Source organism: Leiobunum rupestre, chromosome 3 (genome assembly GCF_980474605.1).
Source record: "Leiobunum rupestre chromosome 3, qqLeiRupe1.1.hap1, whole genome shotgun sequence".
Taxonomy (NCBI): Eukaryota; Metazoa; Arthropoda; class Arachnida; order Opiliones; family Sclerosomatidae; genus Leiobunum; species Leiobunum rupestre.
This window is the reverse complement of record NC_143386.1, coordinates 53,437,473-53,454,071: the sequence shown is the minus strand read 5'-3', so window position 1 is coordinate 53,454,071 and position 16,599 is coordinate 53,437,473. Positions and strand designations below refer to the sequence as shown.

General features: G+C 38.9%; 1 protein-coding gene across 2 annotated transcripts; it reads right to left on the bottom strand.

Annotated features, from left to right (window-relative positions):
- Positions 1–6,955: 6,955 nt before the first annotated feature.
- On the bottom strand, positions 6,956–15,783 carry LOC149952591 (ATP-binding cassette sub-family C member 4-like). Of its 2 annotated transcripts, XM_090168638.1 has the most exons (20): positions 15,553–15,783; positions 14,877–14,987; positions 13,144–13,267; positions 12,868–13,086; positions 12,552–12,805; positions 11,979–12,471; positions 11,827–11,916; positions 11,553–11,744; positions 11,307–11,488; positions 11,111–11,207; positions 10,803–11,033; positions 10,573–10,745; positions 8,941–9,251; positions 8,803–8,882; positions 8,592–8,742; positions 8,299–8,529; positions 8,142–8,242; positions 7,639–8,085; positions 7,296–7,574; positions 6,956–7,236 (listed from the first exon to the last, which is right to left on the bottom strand). In XM_090168638.1, the coding sequence occupies exons 1-20, from the start codon at positions 15,627–15,629 to the stop codon at positions 6,991–6,993; spliced, it is 4,089 nt and encodes a 1,362-aa protein (XP_090024764.1). In that variant the 5' UTR covers positions 15,630–15,783; the 3' UTR covers positions 6,956–6,990. The 2 variants fall into 2 exon arrangements, with proteins under 2 accessions (XP_090024764.1, XP_090024763.1); XM_090168637.1 differs by having other exon boundaries at positions 12,868–13,267.
- Between the last annotated feature and the right edge of the window lie 816 nt (positions 15,784–16,599).

Here is a 16,599-nt window from a genome sequence, read left to right as displayed (position 1 = left end):
TCACGAATTTGTTTATAAGAGGTTCTCATCATAAAAACACGTCGGTTTTTGTACTGATGCTAGATTTATATTATCCTTGGAAGGAAATTAGAACATTAAATTTAAACGCACTCAATCCGATTATTTTCAAGACACCACGTGACAAATCGGCGATATTTCATTTGGCTAGGCAGAATTCTCCAACTAACAGTAAATACGTCATTGCCGCCTTTCATGAAGCAAGTGCTACAGACTTTGGGTATTTATGGATGGATTTGAAACCAACTACGTTCGATGATCACAGACTACGAACCGAACTAATACCAGGAGAAAAAGTTGCTGTTTTTATCCCAAAATAAAAAGATTTCATAGTCAAAAGGAGTTTTTAAAATATTTGTCTAAGTATAATTCGTGCCAGAGAAATGCCGCCATCAAATATGCTAATAACGACGCGATTAAAGCTATTGTGGAATGTTGTATTAGTGTTCTTCGTGGCAATTTCAAACCCAATACAATCGTGAATTGAAATAATATTGCTATACAGAAGGGAGGATTTTTACCGTTACTCTTAGCACCACTTCTTGTGAGCAGTGCAGCAGGCGCGGATATAAGCAGAGCTATCAAAAATGGCTAGAATTATGATCCAATTACCCGAAGACGTTTATCGACGACTCAATTTACAAACAAAACTTGTCGAAATCCTTGATACGAAAACTGTCTTAAATATCCAGAATCTTAATCAGTCACAAAAAGTGGAGTTGTATAAACATTCATTACAACAAAACAAAAGGACTAAGGAGGCAAAAATCGTTGAAGCACTGAAAAGAAAGAAAGATTGGTATTCCGAAATAGCTATCGCGATCCTCATCTTAAACCCGTCATTGCTTTGTACACGTGGGTTGAAAGAAACAGTAAAACTAAGTGGTCTACCAGTGGTGAACTTATTTATAAAGGATGCCCTATAGTGAGATCGAATATCATGGCAGGGGTGTAGGAACGTTCTAGAAGTTGAAGGGGACATAGAGAAACAGAAAGGGGTCTGGAGAATGGTTTGAAATTTTTAATGGAGTGTAGCTTCTCCGAATGCATGTGTCCTTTTTACCACTATGTAAATTGGCGGGAAAAGACAGAAATTTAAACACAGTTCAGGTTCTATAAGTTTTATATGCTTTTAAAATGATAATTTTAGCCCATTGAAGATTTCAACTGACCAAAAAGTTGGAGGAGGCAATAACATTAGTTGCCCCTCCCAGCAAGATTCTAGGGAGGGGCATTGCCCCCCTCCCCTGCCCCTCCCGGTTCCTACGTCCCTGTATCATGGACATTTTACACAAATCAGTTAAAGTATACAAACCAAACCAAAACACGAAATTGTTGGATTAGAGAACTTTTATGAATTGCTGGCAAAGTAAAATGTACCAAAATCACTTAAAAAATATTAATTCCCCCATCGAATCCCCTATTTATAATGTACCTATAATTTCTTACGATTCACCAAAGAAAGTGTACGATATTTTATATTACTTTCTCTCAAGTCCCGAATCTGTGTATGGCAATAAATTATTGAGTTGGATAAATTTGACATAAAGAATATAATCCTATATCAGGTTTCAGTTCTTTCATTCACGCATTACACCTCATCATGGAAGGAAGCAACGACCCTACTCCTTCTTGGTTGCTTACCGCTTTACGTTATCATACAAAAAATCACCCACAGTTATTACGGCGATTTTGATATTATTTATTATTACCGTTTTTGAACTATTTGAATTCGCGTTCTGGTATCACGAACGTGAAATGAACTGTACGAGGAATGGCAAACCGAGAAGAAATATACTTCAATGTAAAGGACGCCGGTAGTAACGGAGGCATTCGCGGCCTGTATCGGGCTGCTTGGACTTTCCGAAGAAACAAGACGATAGTGTATGGGATAGACGAACAATGGCAACTTGATCTGGCAGACATCCAAGATATTAAAAACCACAATAGTGGATACCGATATGTCATATGTTGTATTGATGTATTTAGCAAATACGCATTCGCTGTGGCTACTCAAACCTATTTAAGAATCTGATCGTCATCCAAAGGTTAAACAGACGGATCATGGTAATGAGTTTATTTGCAAAGAAGTTCAAAGTGAATTAAAACGTAGATGAATCAAGTTTTTCGCATCGCATTCCGAAATAAATTCCAGTATTATTGAATGATTCAATGGAACATTTAAGTCTCGAAAGTATTGATATTATACGGCAAAAGAAACGCACAACTGTATCGACATTTTAACAGATTTATTGGAAGCATATAACAACAACTACCACAAATCTATTAAATGTAAACCCCCTGAAGTGACGAATGAAAATTCTAAACAAGTGTGGCAGAACTTATACGGGAAATTAATTTTTCACCTTCAGTCTCCTCGTTTCCTTGGTTCGTATAAGCAAATATGAAACAACGTTTGAAAAGGGTTACAAAGCCAACTATACCGAGGAAACATTCAAAGTTGCTCAGCGCTTATCGAGAAGACCCTCTGTTATATAAGCTCGAGTATCTGAGGACTGAGCCAATTTCGGGTGTGTTCTACAAAGAGGAAATACAGCTAATCGGGAAAGTACTCGACAACCTTTTTCTTAAAATAGATACAGTTTTAAGAAAGAGAACTAAAAACCCGACGGAACGAAAGAGCTTCTCGTACGTTGGCGTGGTTACAGTTCAGATTTGGACTCTTGGGTGCAAGAAATCGTAGTTTTATGAGTTTCTATATTACGTTGCCCTTATTTTCGTCAAAAACATTACTTTAAGCAAGTTCGGGACTTTTCACGGAAACCGATTAAACTCGAGGGAGCATATGAAGTTGTCTGAAATAAGTTATCCTAGAACGAGAAATAACGTTAATAAAGAATGTTTAGTGGGAATTTGGAACACTAAAGATGATACTACATTTGTAGACAATACTGTTCAGATCTCCTTGGAAGAACCATTATAAAAGAGGTCTAAAAAAGTCGTCGTCTTGATTTGTGTGTATTTTAGAAACGCGTTGAAATCTCGGGGGAAAGAAGCGGGGGAAGAAACCTTAAGAAGAGCCGCCGAAGCAGTGAATATGTAGACTGGAAATGGTTGTAAAACGTCTCAAATTATCATCTTAGATCGAGCCGGGAAGAATAAAAGACATTATCTGCTAGAGTCTAATATATTATCGTAGTAATATCACAACAACTTGACGAACTGCCGTTGGCGCAACGAGCAAGACTGTGGTTTCAGCAAGAAGGTGCCCCGCCTCATTACCACAGAGCCGTGAGCGATTACCTAAACAACGAATTTCCACAACGATAGATAGGGAGAAACGGTCCCGTACACTGGCCAGCAAGGTCGCCCGATCTGACTCCGTTGGATTTCTTTCTTTGGGCTTCCTCAAGGACAATGTGTACGCCACTCCGGTTGAGACCCTTGAAGAGCTGCGTCAATGAATTGAAAGCGCTTGCCGGGAAGTAACCCCGGAAATGATTCAAGCTGCCTTTGACAATATGATTGTTCGCGCCCAAGCATGCATCGCAGCCGAAGGTTGTTTTTCGAAACGTACTTATAAATTTTGTTTGTAAGTAGATAAATAAAATGTCTCTTTGTTTTTTCAAAAATTTCGCATTTTTAATCCTACGAAATTAAATCGTGTAATACCTTCTTTGCCATTGTCTCCTCGATTTCCAGCGGTTTTTATAGCATTTAACACCAGATAGAACAAATTTCTGACTTTCATAAAGTTACACTACTCTCCCAATGTAATTTAAAAAACAAAAGTTATTTTAGCTTGTCCAACTTGTCACTTTTTCAAGTCGTATTTTGTCAGTGAAAAAGACGTTTATTTTTTTCGCGCCAACGCTATTTGTACGTTTTCGGTGACGCTCTAGAATTTTCTCATTGACAATTTTCTTATAGCACCTAGCGGTTAAAATTTAAATTTAAAAAAAAGTGAAAATATTTTTCTATTTAGATGCAATTTAGGTAGAAAGTGTCCCGCGGCACGTTTAATGTACAGGACAAATTTCAACTTTCTAGAAGGGTCACCAGATCAAGATAGAGAAGGCCAATCTTTTATTGGAGGCCAACTTAAGGCAGTTAGTCTATCTGAAAGAGAAAACTTCCGAATCACGAATTTATTATATCTGAAATAGAGATTCACAATTATATTTTAACACGCTTTTGTTTTAAAAAGCTTGATTATCTTTTCATATCCGTTTAGTGGCTTAATTAAGTTTATTCAATCGAGTCAATCACTGAATGTTTAAATATTCCTAATTTCCTCGACTCGTGAAATCGTCACTGTTTTCGCCTAGGCTTACTGCATGCTAAGATCTTGAAACCGAACAAAAATATATTGAATTTATTTCAATGAATTGTTTTGGTTACTTACTTTAGTTCACATAATTTAGTTATCATAAAATGGCCTTAATGGATACTAATTAAATTTAATTACTAAAATAGGTCAAATATACGATGGTTAGACAATACTGCAGCATTGATATCAATGTGGAAATCTGAGCTTCGGGATTCCCACTGACGTCACCATCCCGGCATCGGCTGCTTATGTAGCTAGCCAATGATAATTGATTTCGATCAGTACCTTTGGGCAGCGCCATCAGGGGGTGGAAACGTACGCGAAATGCGTTGTCTCATGCGATTCCCTAGTGGGAGAGGTGGGGGTGGAAGTTTAGTCTGAAAAGTTTCAGCGGGTTCGTCTGCTTCGGTATCTGGACTTCGTTCGGGCCTCGGACTAAAAATGGATCACGCTTATTGTCAAAAGAAACAACCCAAATCTAAAAAGCCGAGTGGTTAGTATTACAATTTTAATTATCATCGATGTAGTCATAAATTGTTTGTCTTAAATATAATTTCAGTGGTAAACTTTAAAAAACTCTTCAAAATTAATATCTTTGCCCAATGAAGAGATTGAATCTCCTGATTAACCTTTTGTAAAAATAAATTTTAAATGGTTAATTTCAAATGTTTTCCTATATTTTTATTCTTTTTAAACAGCTTTGCTTAGAAAAAAATTAAGGCTAGATGTCGGCGGAACGAATAAATTAACCGGCAAAATTTCAATTAACCATAAAAAGTTTGGTTAACTGTTTTTTATGAACATTTTATAGGAATAAACAACGATTTAACATGCAAAAATAATCGTTTTTTTTCGTTTTTATTTTTGGATAATTTGCGGTTTTGAATAAAAATAAATAATTAGATAATTTCTAATTGAAACGCCGATCTCTAATTAAGACAAATCCAATAAAAAATGATGACAAATGAAGCATTCCATTAGGCCCACTTGTCCATATTTACAATTGAAAGCACCAACGTTATTAATAAGCTTCGCTACAATTTCAATTTAACCCAACTTATGATTAAAGATGATTTGTGATAGTTCTTACAACTCTTGAATTGGCAAGATTTTCCCATATTTAGTTTACACCTTGGTAAAATAAAATTCCAATCAGTAAAATAAAGAAAATTTACGCTTCAAATCAAACTTGGTCGAAACCTCGGGCCTCGTCCTCCAGTCCCGATTTTTTTTGTTTAGACTGCCAGCAGCCAGCACCGACCTCGGATACGAGAATTAAAACTGAACCGAACTGAATTTTTCAGACTTTTTAGCTCCACGCTATTACATTGCCCCCCGCAACTAGGGAATCGTATGGTTAGACGGGAGCCCGTAGGAATCTCGCTGCATTTCCAATCTAGGGTACGTAGTCTAGATTATCTTTGATATTATCTAGCAAATAAATTACAAGAATTATCTTAGTAGGATAGTGGGAACTATTTAATCTACCAGATGTAGTGGGAAAAAATCAGACAGAACCATAGTCCATGACGTCACAAACTAAGCGCGAGAAAATTATCGTTCAGAATAAAAGCCGCAGCCATTTTAATATTTAAGTGGTAGTTGCACGAATCCCAAATGCAATATATTTCTTTGAATGTAGGTTCTATTTACAGCGCTGAATGTCCGCTGATTTTTTTAATATTGAGTTCGAAACTGACTTTTTCCGACTCCCCCCCCCCCCCCCCCAGAAATTCATAAAATTGGCACTTTCAGAGAACGAGAATAATTTTCCAACCCCTGACGTCACGGCTTTAGAGTGGAGTCTGAATCTTACTACTGTAAGTTTCTAAAATTTTAATACACACCTTTTTGATTAAACGAAAGGTAAGAATATTAATATTAAATTTATATGATTATAAAGTAATATGGTTAAAGTACAGTTATTTTTCTAAGAATAACGAGTCATTTCTTCGCCGTTTGAATCGCTCAATAATGGAATCGTTTTGTAGATCGCGTCAACGACAAACGCCGTCTCTTGACAGGCTCAAGTGCAGAAAGGTTCCGCCCATCTCAGCCCCAGATGGTAGACAGGGTAATGATATAGTTCAATTCAATTAAATTATTTTTTTAAATATATCTTCATATTCATGGTTGATATTCAGCGGCTGAAAATTGATTGAATAATTCCCGAAAACCACTTCGACTTCTAATTGTTATGATAAATTAACGGTTGTATTATTTTTTATGAAATTTTAGTACAGATTTATTGAAATCGCCTTTATCTTATGAGCGAAAAATATAAATATTTTGGATTTTCCATGCAACTAACACTTTAAATAAACTTAACGACGGTATTTCGTGAGTAAGAAACCCATCATCAAATGAACGAGCAATATATAAAGTAGTGAACTTTCTATTTCCAAAATCGATTTGCAACTTCCTTTTTAAGGTAGGGGCCCACAATCTGGTCGTTTATCCATTTTAGTGATTTTTTAATTAAAACCAACATGGTTGAAACTTTTATTTTTAAATGGTACTGATCATTTCTGAACTACGTTTTCGGTTAAGGGAGATTTTTGGCCAACTTTTTAGAAAACGTAAGAATAATTTTATTTTATTATATACATCTTAAAAAAACTACGAAAGAAATTTAAAAAAAGATGATTAAATAATAAATAGTTCTACTTTATTTACACATTTTAAACTATTCTCGACGTGTCTAATGATTCGACACGGTTGGAGCCTATTCCGTTTATACCGCTGTTGCTTCTTCGGACGCTATGTTGTCCTACGTCGTTTTTTCTTTTGGCCTCTTTGGCAATTTCGTACAACTGCTTGGACATGACCGGTCCAGTTTGCTTGACCATATCGGTCAATTGAGAAGATTCTCGGTCCAAGAGGGTCAACGGTTCGTCAAACTCCACTATTCGCCCAGCGTCCAATACCTAAATTGAGATGCGACTGAAAATTTACATTCCAAGTACCATTTTTTCAATGCCCTTACAAGAATTTTGTCGGAGTCCATGATGGTATTAAGACGATGAGCGATGGTCAGAACTGTGCAATGACCGAATTTATCCCTTATTGTTTTTTGTATCAAAGCGTCCGTCTTGTGGTCGACGTTAGCCGTGGCTTCGTCCAGAACCAATATCTTATTCCGCCTCAGTAAAGCTCTCGCCAGACAGATAAGTTGTCGCTGTCCAACGCTGAAGTTGCTACCTCCTTCGGACATTTGGTTGTCCAGTCCTCCGGGCAGTTCCATAACTGCTTCTTTCAGTTGAACCTACGACCATCGAATGCCATTAAATACTTTGTAAGAAATAACTTATTCATATACTCGCGCTTACTTCCTCGAGAACAGCCCATAATTCTTCGTCTTTTTTATCATTGAACAGGTCAATATTGCTTCTCACGGGACCCGTGAATAGGATCGGATCTTGCGGGATGATGGAGATTTTGCTTCTGAGGTCGTGAAGACCTATCTCCTGACTGTTGACCCCGTCGATGGTCAGAGTTCCTTGCGGCTCAGTCATTCGAAAGAGGGCGTCGATGATGGAACTTTTCCCCGCCCCAGTTCGCCCCACTATACCCACCTTATCACCTCCCTTGATGTGACAGTTAAGGTTTTTCAGCACCGGTACGTCCGCTGTATCCGGATAAGTCAAACTTAAGTTACTCATCTCTATGGATCCTTGTTTTGGCCAATCTGGAGGTGGTTTCTTATCCGGGGGAGCTTCTAGTTTGGCTTCTGGTTTCAGTTTACTATATTCAAGAACTCTTTCTACCGCTGTCATCTAAAACGAACAACCATTTTTATTCTCCACTTTATTATCAAGTTTCAAGTACTTACTTGACTCTCCAATTCCGAAAACTGTCTTACTCCCCATTGGAAGGTTCCTGTTAACATCAAGGCCGAAGAAATAGCCAAACCAACGTTACCACCGGTTGTTCCTGCAATATCAGAACGATATAGTTATGATACATAATGTACAACAAGCGCAACCGACCTGTGTCCACGGCAATGAGAAATACCGTAAGAAAAGTGATGTAAAGCACCGTCAGTAAGTCAAGCATAATGGCGAGCCACCGAGCAATGCACAAGAGAGTGAAGCAGGACGACGTGTGCATGTCCTGGAAAGCGCAAAAGTCCCTTTCGAACAGTCGTTGAACGCCGAAGGACCTGATGGTCGTGATGCCGTATAATGACGTCGATAAATGGGAGAAAACTGGACTCCTCGCTGTCCCCGAGAAGAATAGATTACCAATAATGCAACTACATAAATTCAGATCTTAATTTTACTTGTTCCCTCGAGTCTCTTGACGTCCCTCGCGGTACGGATGTAAACCCTCCGTATATAAACGAAGACGAAAAAGAGTATCACAGTTGGAATGAAGATGTAGGGGCTGACGTAGATGACCACAGCCAAGATGCCCAGTAAAGTCAAAACGTTCTGTAATAGGCCTACGTCTTAATTTCAAATTCAAGATATGTCTTTTGTAAAAGTATTTACAGTCAACATATCGACGAGAGTGAACGGTAGGAAGTCATCGATAAGGCCCAAGTCTTTGGTAAAACGGTTGAGAATTCTACCTGCAAGGTCAGTGTTGCTTTAATGGCTTTCAATAACTTCAAAGTAAGCGTTACTCACCAACGGGGTTTGTATCGAAAAATGCTATTGGGGCTCGACTAACGCATTGAAACATGGTATTGTGCATGTTTATGGATGCCTCCATACAAACGAAGAACGAAGCTACTGCTCGCGTTAAAGATAGTACAAACAGGGCCACCATCAACCCGGAATATATGTAAATGTTGGTGTAGATGTCCGTGAAGTCCCCGGTGATGTCGCCCCACGTAATTCCCTTAGAAGACGTGGTCGTGTCGTTTGGAAACACCAGATCGATATCGTTTGTTGAGTTTGATGGAATTTCCTTATTTTTATTTTCTTCGTAGTTGGTCCTTGGAGAAATTTTTTATACTATCGTTTCCTAACGAGAAATCCAGGGACGTACCTTTGGGGAGGGGACTGGGGGGGAGGCACCCCCTAAAGCTTTGTAGAGTTGGCAAATCGAGGTGGACTTGGCAAAATTAAAATTATGAGACATGTTAGTTAATTAAAAAACTACTAAATCGATTGTAAACGATGTTGGAACCAATCATTTAAAATTTCCCAGCAATTTACTCACTAAAGTCATTAACTATGTTTGAGATTTCTATGTAGTTGCTTCTCCTTATGTATAACTTACTAGACCTATGCTAGGCAGCTAGTGTGTCGGAACTTTAGGTCAGCCTTGTGGTTAAAGCTTTTTAAATAGTCATTTTTATTACAGCACCTTATTAAATTCAAAGGCAGATAGACGCGTGATAGAGAATATCGGTTTTTCGTTATTATTTCAGTGTTAATTTTCTACGTTAAATTTGGCAATCTGTATAAAATTTATAAAAATACATAGATTTAATTTCTATAGGAGGTGTTAAATTTTTTTTTACTTACGGTAAATTAGGTAAGTCGTGAATATTAGAGTGATATTATTTATATAAGTGAAAATTTTACAAGTCAATATTCCTTAAGTTGCGTTGGGTAAAGATAAAGTGTGATACAGTGTCGGTTGTTCTTACGTTAATATTTCAGTAATAAGTGTTTGGATTGTTTTTGATATATTTGGGTATGAATAATTCCAGTTATTCAAAGCAGTTCAGTTAAACAACTACTAGTATTCGTCAGGATGAAATGTATCTATTTTTTACTACAGCGGGATACACGACGAGAAAATAGTAAGCGGGTTTGATGGGTTTTTTAATGGCTGTAGCATCGTTCAATCTCATTTTTCTTCTTCGTGTATCTCGCTTTATATATAAAGAGAGTGCCCAAATGCTTCACTCACTATAACTAAACGCCGAGCAGTTTTCGCCATTGAATTGGGAATAGTACCGCTAGAATGACAATGGCGCGTTCGGTAGTCGTGGTTTCGCGAAACAAATTCTGAAATTACGAGTCGGCGCATAGCCGTCAACTCCATCATTATATGGGTGGCGCCATCTATATCTTTCAAAGTACATTAGTACTATTAATTCTTTGTATAGTATATAGTTCCCTCCGCTAACAGCGGATAATGCCACAGATTATAATTTTAAGAAAACATTTAAATTGAAATCTACCGTAACAATACAAACTTAGACGACTTGACAAACTTTTTTTTTACTTGGCAAATTTCACTTTCGTCCCCCCCCCCCCAAACGTACCCTATTCGGTACGCCCCTGGAGAAATCGTTAACTTACCACAAGGACAACCAGTAATCGCTGTAGCTATATATCAACTGCGCCAAGAGATTACTTAAAATGACGAATACAATGAAGAGAAAACCTCCACCGGCCTTGACGTAATTGAAGTAGGTGGAAGCCTTCACTGACCCCTCACCTTTCTGCTCAGCGGCTTGCTTGGGGGCATCTTTCTATAGCGAAGAACCTTCATTTAGTTAAATGAATATGGTCAAATTTAGTTATCTAACGTTTAATTTATCTATAACATCGTCTTGCGCGAAGCCCATGGACGCCAATGAAGTTAAGGACGAGTACATGGATGTCGTTGGGTCTGGAGTGGGCAGCGTGGTAAGTAGTTCGTCCTTTTGAATACTCTGGGATTCGCTGGTCTTTCGTGCCGTTTCTTCGTCAACTATAGCCAAAAGGTCGTATCCTTGTTTGATCAGGTCGTGAAAACTGCCAATGGCTAATACTTTACCCTGTGTAATTAACGCTGAATTCATGAGAATACCCTTACCGTTGTATAATCAACGTGAATTATAGTGCTGGTTCTTACGTGTTTTAAGATGATTATTCTATGGGCAGACTTTAAAAACTGTACTTGATGAGTAACGAGAATACGAGCTTTATTTTTAATGTATCCGTTAATGCATCTAAACGTTAGTTTTGTTACTTGAGTAATTTCGTTTATAATAATAATATCAGCTAGGCTAATACCCAAGGCACCACCTTAGGCCTAAGACTGTATTTACTTGTCGAATAAATGCTTGGCGACTGAAACGTCGACGGCGCTGAGGGGGTCGTCCATTAAGTATACATCGCCATCCATATAGATAGAGCGGGCTAAGTTGACTCTCGCCTTTTGACCACCGCTAAGGGATGCCCCTCGCTCACCAACCAAAGTTTGGTCACCGTACGGTAAGAGTTTAATGTCCTGGGGTCGGTTCATAAACTTGAGAATTGCAATCATAGTACTTTTGTAAATTTTTTCGAATTACCTTGTCGAGCTCGCATACGTGAAGAACTTTTTGGTACTTGAACTTCTCCATAGGTAATCCAAAGAGGACATTCTGCTGTATCGTTCCCGTAAAGACCCAAGGTTCTTGAGACGAGTAGGCCATCTTTCCGCGTATTTTAATTTCTCCTTTACTGGCTGGGAGCTCGCCCAAGATAGACATGAGCAAGGATGACTGTTTAATACACAGAACATTTCAAAATCTTCGTTTAAGATACGTGAAAATTAATAAGATAATTAAACGAAAACTTTATCACCTTTCCGCATCCAACGGGACCAACGATAGCCCATAATTCTCCCGGTTGGACATTCATATTAACGTCACTTAAGGTCATTTCTTCAGATTCCTGAAACAACTTCTATTAAACGGGCTGCCTCGTCTTATGTTCATTAATAAGGACAATCTCACTTCGTTCCACTTGGCAGAGACTTTATTCAACCAAATTCCGCAATTGTCCGGTTCGACATTCGAATTACTTTGGTCGACGGTCGTAAACTCTTCTTGCTCGCCCAGTTCCATGAATTTCTGAATTCGTTCCAGCGAGATACTGGACTCGGCCCATTGCGAAATGGCCAAAGGGAAGAAAAAAGTCATGGAAAGACGCAGGTTGTTGTACAGACTCATAGTGACGAAGACGATCTCGGCCGTTAAGTGGTTCCCCATCAGAATATAGGCCACGAAACAGACGAAGACTACGACTTTGGAAGCAGCAAAGTAAACCGCGATATTGAACCCTCGTAGGATGGACGTGTATCGGATACGGCTGATCTCTTTCTCTCTAGCCATTGCAACCAGCCGCGCGAACGGGTACTCCAAAGTATACATTTTAATTAACCGCATCCCGGTCACGATTTCGTTCATGAGTCGAACTCGCTCGTCTGTTAGGATTGCGGTGTGAGATCTGTTAAAGTAAAAAAGATTTGGTTTAAGTTAATCTTGTCCGCGCTGGCGTTTCTAAGCGTATTAAGCAGCGAAGGTAACCTGAGTTTGGAGAAAATTTTTCCCATGTAGGTTTGGAAGGGGATGAAGAGCAGCAAGACCACCAGTCCAAAGAGACAGGATACTCCCAAATGGTCCCATAGAATGGACAAGACGATAATGGTTTGAATGGGTCCAACGATAAAGAACGGCAGATAAACTACCGCCTGGTCAAATCGGTTGACGTCGTTGGACAGCAAATTTACCATCTGACCCACCGTCGTTTTACCCAAGGATCTCTGACTTAGTTTCAGCGACTGTTGGGCTTAAGGACGTTAGTATAATCACGTGTGCGGTATTTAGATGTTATAAATTCAACCTTTCTGTAAATGAGAGTGCAAGCCGCTACACGTAACCTCATTCCGGATCGAAGCATCTCGAAGAAGACCGGATGGTACGAGCAGACGTTAGCGAAGGTGAAGAAACAGACGCCCACCGCTGAAAAGTAACACTCCAAATCTGTCAAAGAGCCGGGTTCGCTGAAGTACCTGATCAGCCAACCTAGACATATGGGTTGCAAGACTCCCGTGACGCATTCCTGAAACCGAAAGTTGTTATAACGTATCTCAATTGCCACTTTAATTGTCTTAATTACCTCCACGAGACAAAAGAAGGATTGAATAAAGTACGTTTTACCAAAGGCTCGTATAACCGCCAACCTCAAACTGGCTCTGTATTTGTTTCTAGTTTTCTGACGTCGTAATTCTTCCTCCCATTCTCTATAAGTGTCAACAAGTTAGTTTGATTATTTGGCGAGTTTTGGAGTTTCAACAGCAAGAACAATGTGTTGAATTTTCAACCAAACATCGTTCATATTATTCTTAAGATATTTTTCTATTAATCATTTGACATATTCAGTTGCCTTTTGATGATAATTGATTGATTTTAAATGGCTGAATTATTAATTTTTGTTAAATTAACATTTAATATAAGTCGTCCATTTCCTTCATTAGATATTCCCGTAAATTCTTACCACTACCAGAAGTTTATAATTAAATACTTAGAACTGAATCTAACTCTTCAGTATGGTCGTTTGCCTGACTTTAACGATATATTACTCTATTCGCTAGTTCAGGTGGAGATAATTATTTACTCTTCACCGTGAAGTATTCGTAAAGGTCAGAATATCAGAGATACAATTTTAAGTCCTCCTTAAAAGCGGCAATTAAGAGAGTAAACTGATACAATCCTCTACTTATCCAGAATTTATATGCCAAAGTGTCAACCGTAAGCCCTTTTTGCGAAACATTTCCACCTTGACTCGAACTATTCGTCACCACAAAATCAAAGTAAAATGAAATCATAGGGCTACTCTTCTCTCCCTTCTCCCATTATCTTAAATACAATCTTACAGGTGTCCTTCATTTGTTTATGGCGCACGCAGTGAGAAAATGGAAAACGCTTTTTTTTATCGAGACACTATGTTTTAGCAGTTATAAGCAGAGATAGGCAAAAACCAAATTTCCGAGCTCGCGCTCTTCTCTTTCACAGTGAGTAGTTAGAGCCCACGCTCGCGCTCATCACTTTTAGTACAAGAAGGCGAGCCCACGCTCGCGCTCATCTCTTTTAGTACAAGAGGGCTAGCTCACGCTCGCGCTCATCTATTTTAGTACAAAAGGGCGAGCCCACGCTCACGCTTTTCTCTTTTTGTACAAGTGGGGTAGCCCGCGCTCGCGCTCTTTTAAGAGGAAGAGCTAGAGCTCATGGTCTGCTTGTAATGAGAAGCGCTCTCTCTCAGAGACCGATTGATTCTGGGAAATTCACATTCAGAAAAAGCACCACGTGATGTGATTCATGAAGAAAGGCGGGAATCAATGGTTTTAAATTTCGCTCTCTAAGGGCGGCGCTGAAGCTCGCGCTCGAGCTCTACTCTTTTATCTCAGAAGCTGAAGCTCGTGGTCTTCTCTTTTTTGTTAAGAGGCTGATTTCGCGCTCGCGCTCTTCTCTTTTATTCTTAGCGGCTGAGCTTACGCTCACGCTCTTCTCTTTTATTCTTCGCGGCTGAGCTCGTGCTCGCGCCCTCCTCTTTTTTCCCAAAGGATGGAGCCCGCGCTCGCGCTCTTCTCTTTTTTCCCGAAGAGTCGAGCTCGTGCCCAAAAATAGCTCTCGGACTATTTAGAGCCCAGAGCCCGCCGATCTCTGGTTATAAGTATACTCTCCAAGAAAGGGGTCTGGTTTTTAAACTTCTGATAAGACCTGTAATACAATCAGTTTCAGACGCATTTTTGTTTCTCCAACTGCGACTTTTTCCCAACAAAAAGTACATGATTTTGTCAAGCGTGCTTGAGATATATTTAGAAGGCCGCAATGTGCGTGAAAGAGACTTACCGTTCAAGTTTGTCGCCCAAATTAACTGAGCCATCATCGCGAGGGCAGTCGTATAGATCTTCTTCCCCCAGTTCTTTCTTATATCCCATTCTGAAGAATGGCAACGTCCAGCTAGCAATTAAAATGATAAGACGAATATATCAACGCTGCTAGATTATGGGCTGGTGTTCACTTGGCAAAAACGCCGCGATGGCGAGCGTCGACGAAAAAATGCATTCATTAGGCCGATAGGTAGGTTTTCACTTGGAAAAAACGCTTTGATCGTGAGCGTAAACGCATAAAAAATACATTAGGCAAGGCTGGTTTTCACTTGGGCAAAAACGCCGCGATGGCGAGCGTCGATGAAAAAAAATACATTAGGCCTAAAGGCTGATTTACACTATAGCGAAAACGTCGCGATGGCAAGCGTCGAAGCAAGAAACATGTATTAGGTCTATTGGCTGGTTTTCACTAGGACAAAAACGTCGCGATAAAGAGCGTCGACAAAAAAAAAAACAAAAATTATTAAGCCTATAGGCTGGTTTTCACTAAAAAGTCGGTGCCAAAAAAATTTGTACTGGATTTTTGGCGTCGGCGCTCGCTACCACGGCGGTTTTAGCCCTAACACTAATCAGCCTAGAAGACCGTCGAGCCACTTGAAAAACTCCCTATTACAGATTGTAAAATAATGCCTCACCAGAACATGTACTTGGTCAGGTAGTTGATACTATCCCACGGCGAGGGGTTTTTCCCCTGTGGTCTCACGTTCATCATTTTGTACAAATTTTATTTTAAATTTCCACTGATTGTACAATAATTTAAAACAACTTGGAGTTAATTTATCTGTAAATTAAGGTTTAAAAATATAAGGAACTGTTCATATATAAAAGGTGGCTGATTGGTTTTTTTTACACGGCCGTAGCAGATCTCTTCCCTCTTTCTAGTTGATAATCCCTTTCGACAATTATTAAAGCTTAAATCCGTTATCTCCTTTCGAAAGGCCAGATAACAGATAAGCACCTTTTATTAGCTGATAAATTGAGAGAGGACGAAGCATATAAGTTGTGATAATGGGCCACTTGCGGCACAGTAAGTTTTTATTTAAGACTTTAATGCGCGCAATTTATCGTCGTCTTAGTTCAGGGTCTGTAGTTTCCTCATTTATACCGCGTCTGTTTCCACTCCCTTCATTTCGACAAACCATTTTTAAATTGGTAATTTTCTTCGAGGAATTGATTACTTTACACTGTAATAAATCGTTTAATTGCGCCGTAGATGAAATGTTCTTGTAATTTAGTTTCATTTCTGTCTCCTCCGGTTAATAATTCTTCAATGGCATAATTGCACGGCTCGTATACACGAATAATGCCTATATTTAAATATTTTAATTTACATTTATATAACATTAACGGAATTTTCTAGCCCTATTGTCTCCTAAGATGCAAATGGCAATGGAGCCTTAAACATCACAAGTGTTTGAATTACAGGTGTTTAATAATTTAATACGTTAATAATATATATCTCGCGAGATTTGTAAAAATAATCAACCTGGCTAATACCCACCTTAGGCCCAAGTCATCGAGCGACTTTTTTTGCCTATAAACGGTATATCCATTTAGAAAATATATATTATCTTGTAGCTTCACAGGCTCGAAGCACTTTTTAATAGGAGCAAATTTCCCCCAAAAACGCGGATGTTACCATATTCCCTTGATATTTTCACGAAGGATTATTAGACGTGAAA

Excerpts from the sequence above, each read along its gene's own strand:
- LOC149952591 (XM_090168637.1), bottom strand. The coding sequence starts at position 15,629 with ATGATGAACGTGAGACCACAGGGGAAAAACCCCTCGCCGTGGGATAGT. Across the intron at positions 12,806-12,867 it reads GCACTCTCATTTACAGAAAG|TCGCTGAAACTAAGTCAGAG; the intron begins GTTGAATTTATA and ends TAAGCCCAACAG. Across the intron at positions 11,917-11,978 it reads TCTCTGCCAAGTGGAACGAA|GAATCTGAAGAAATGACCTT; the intron begins GTGAGATTGTCC and ends AAGTTGTTTCAG.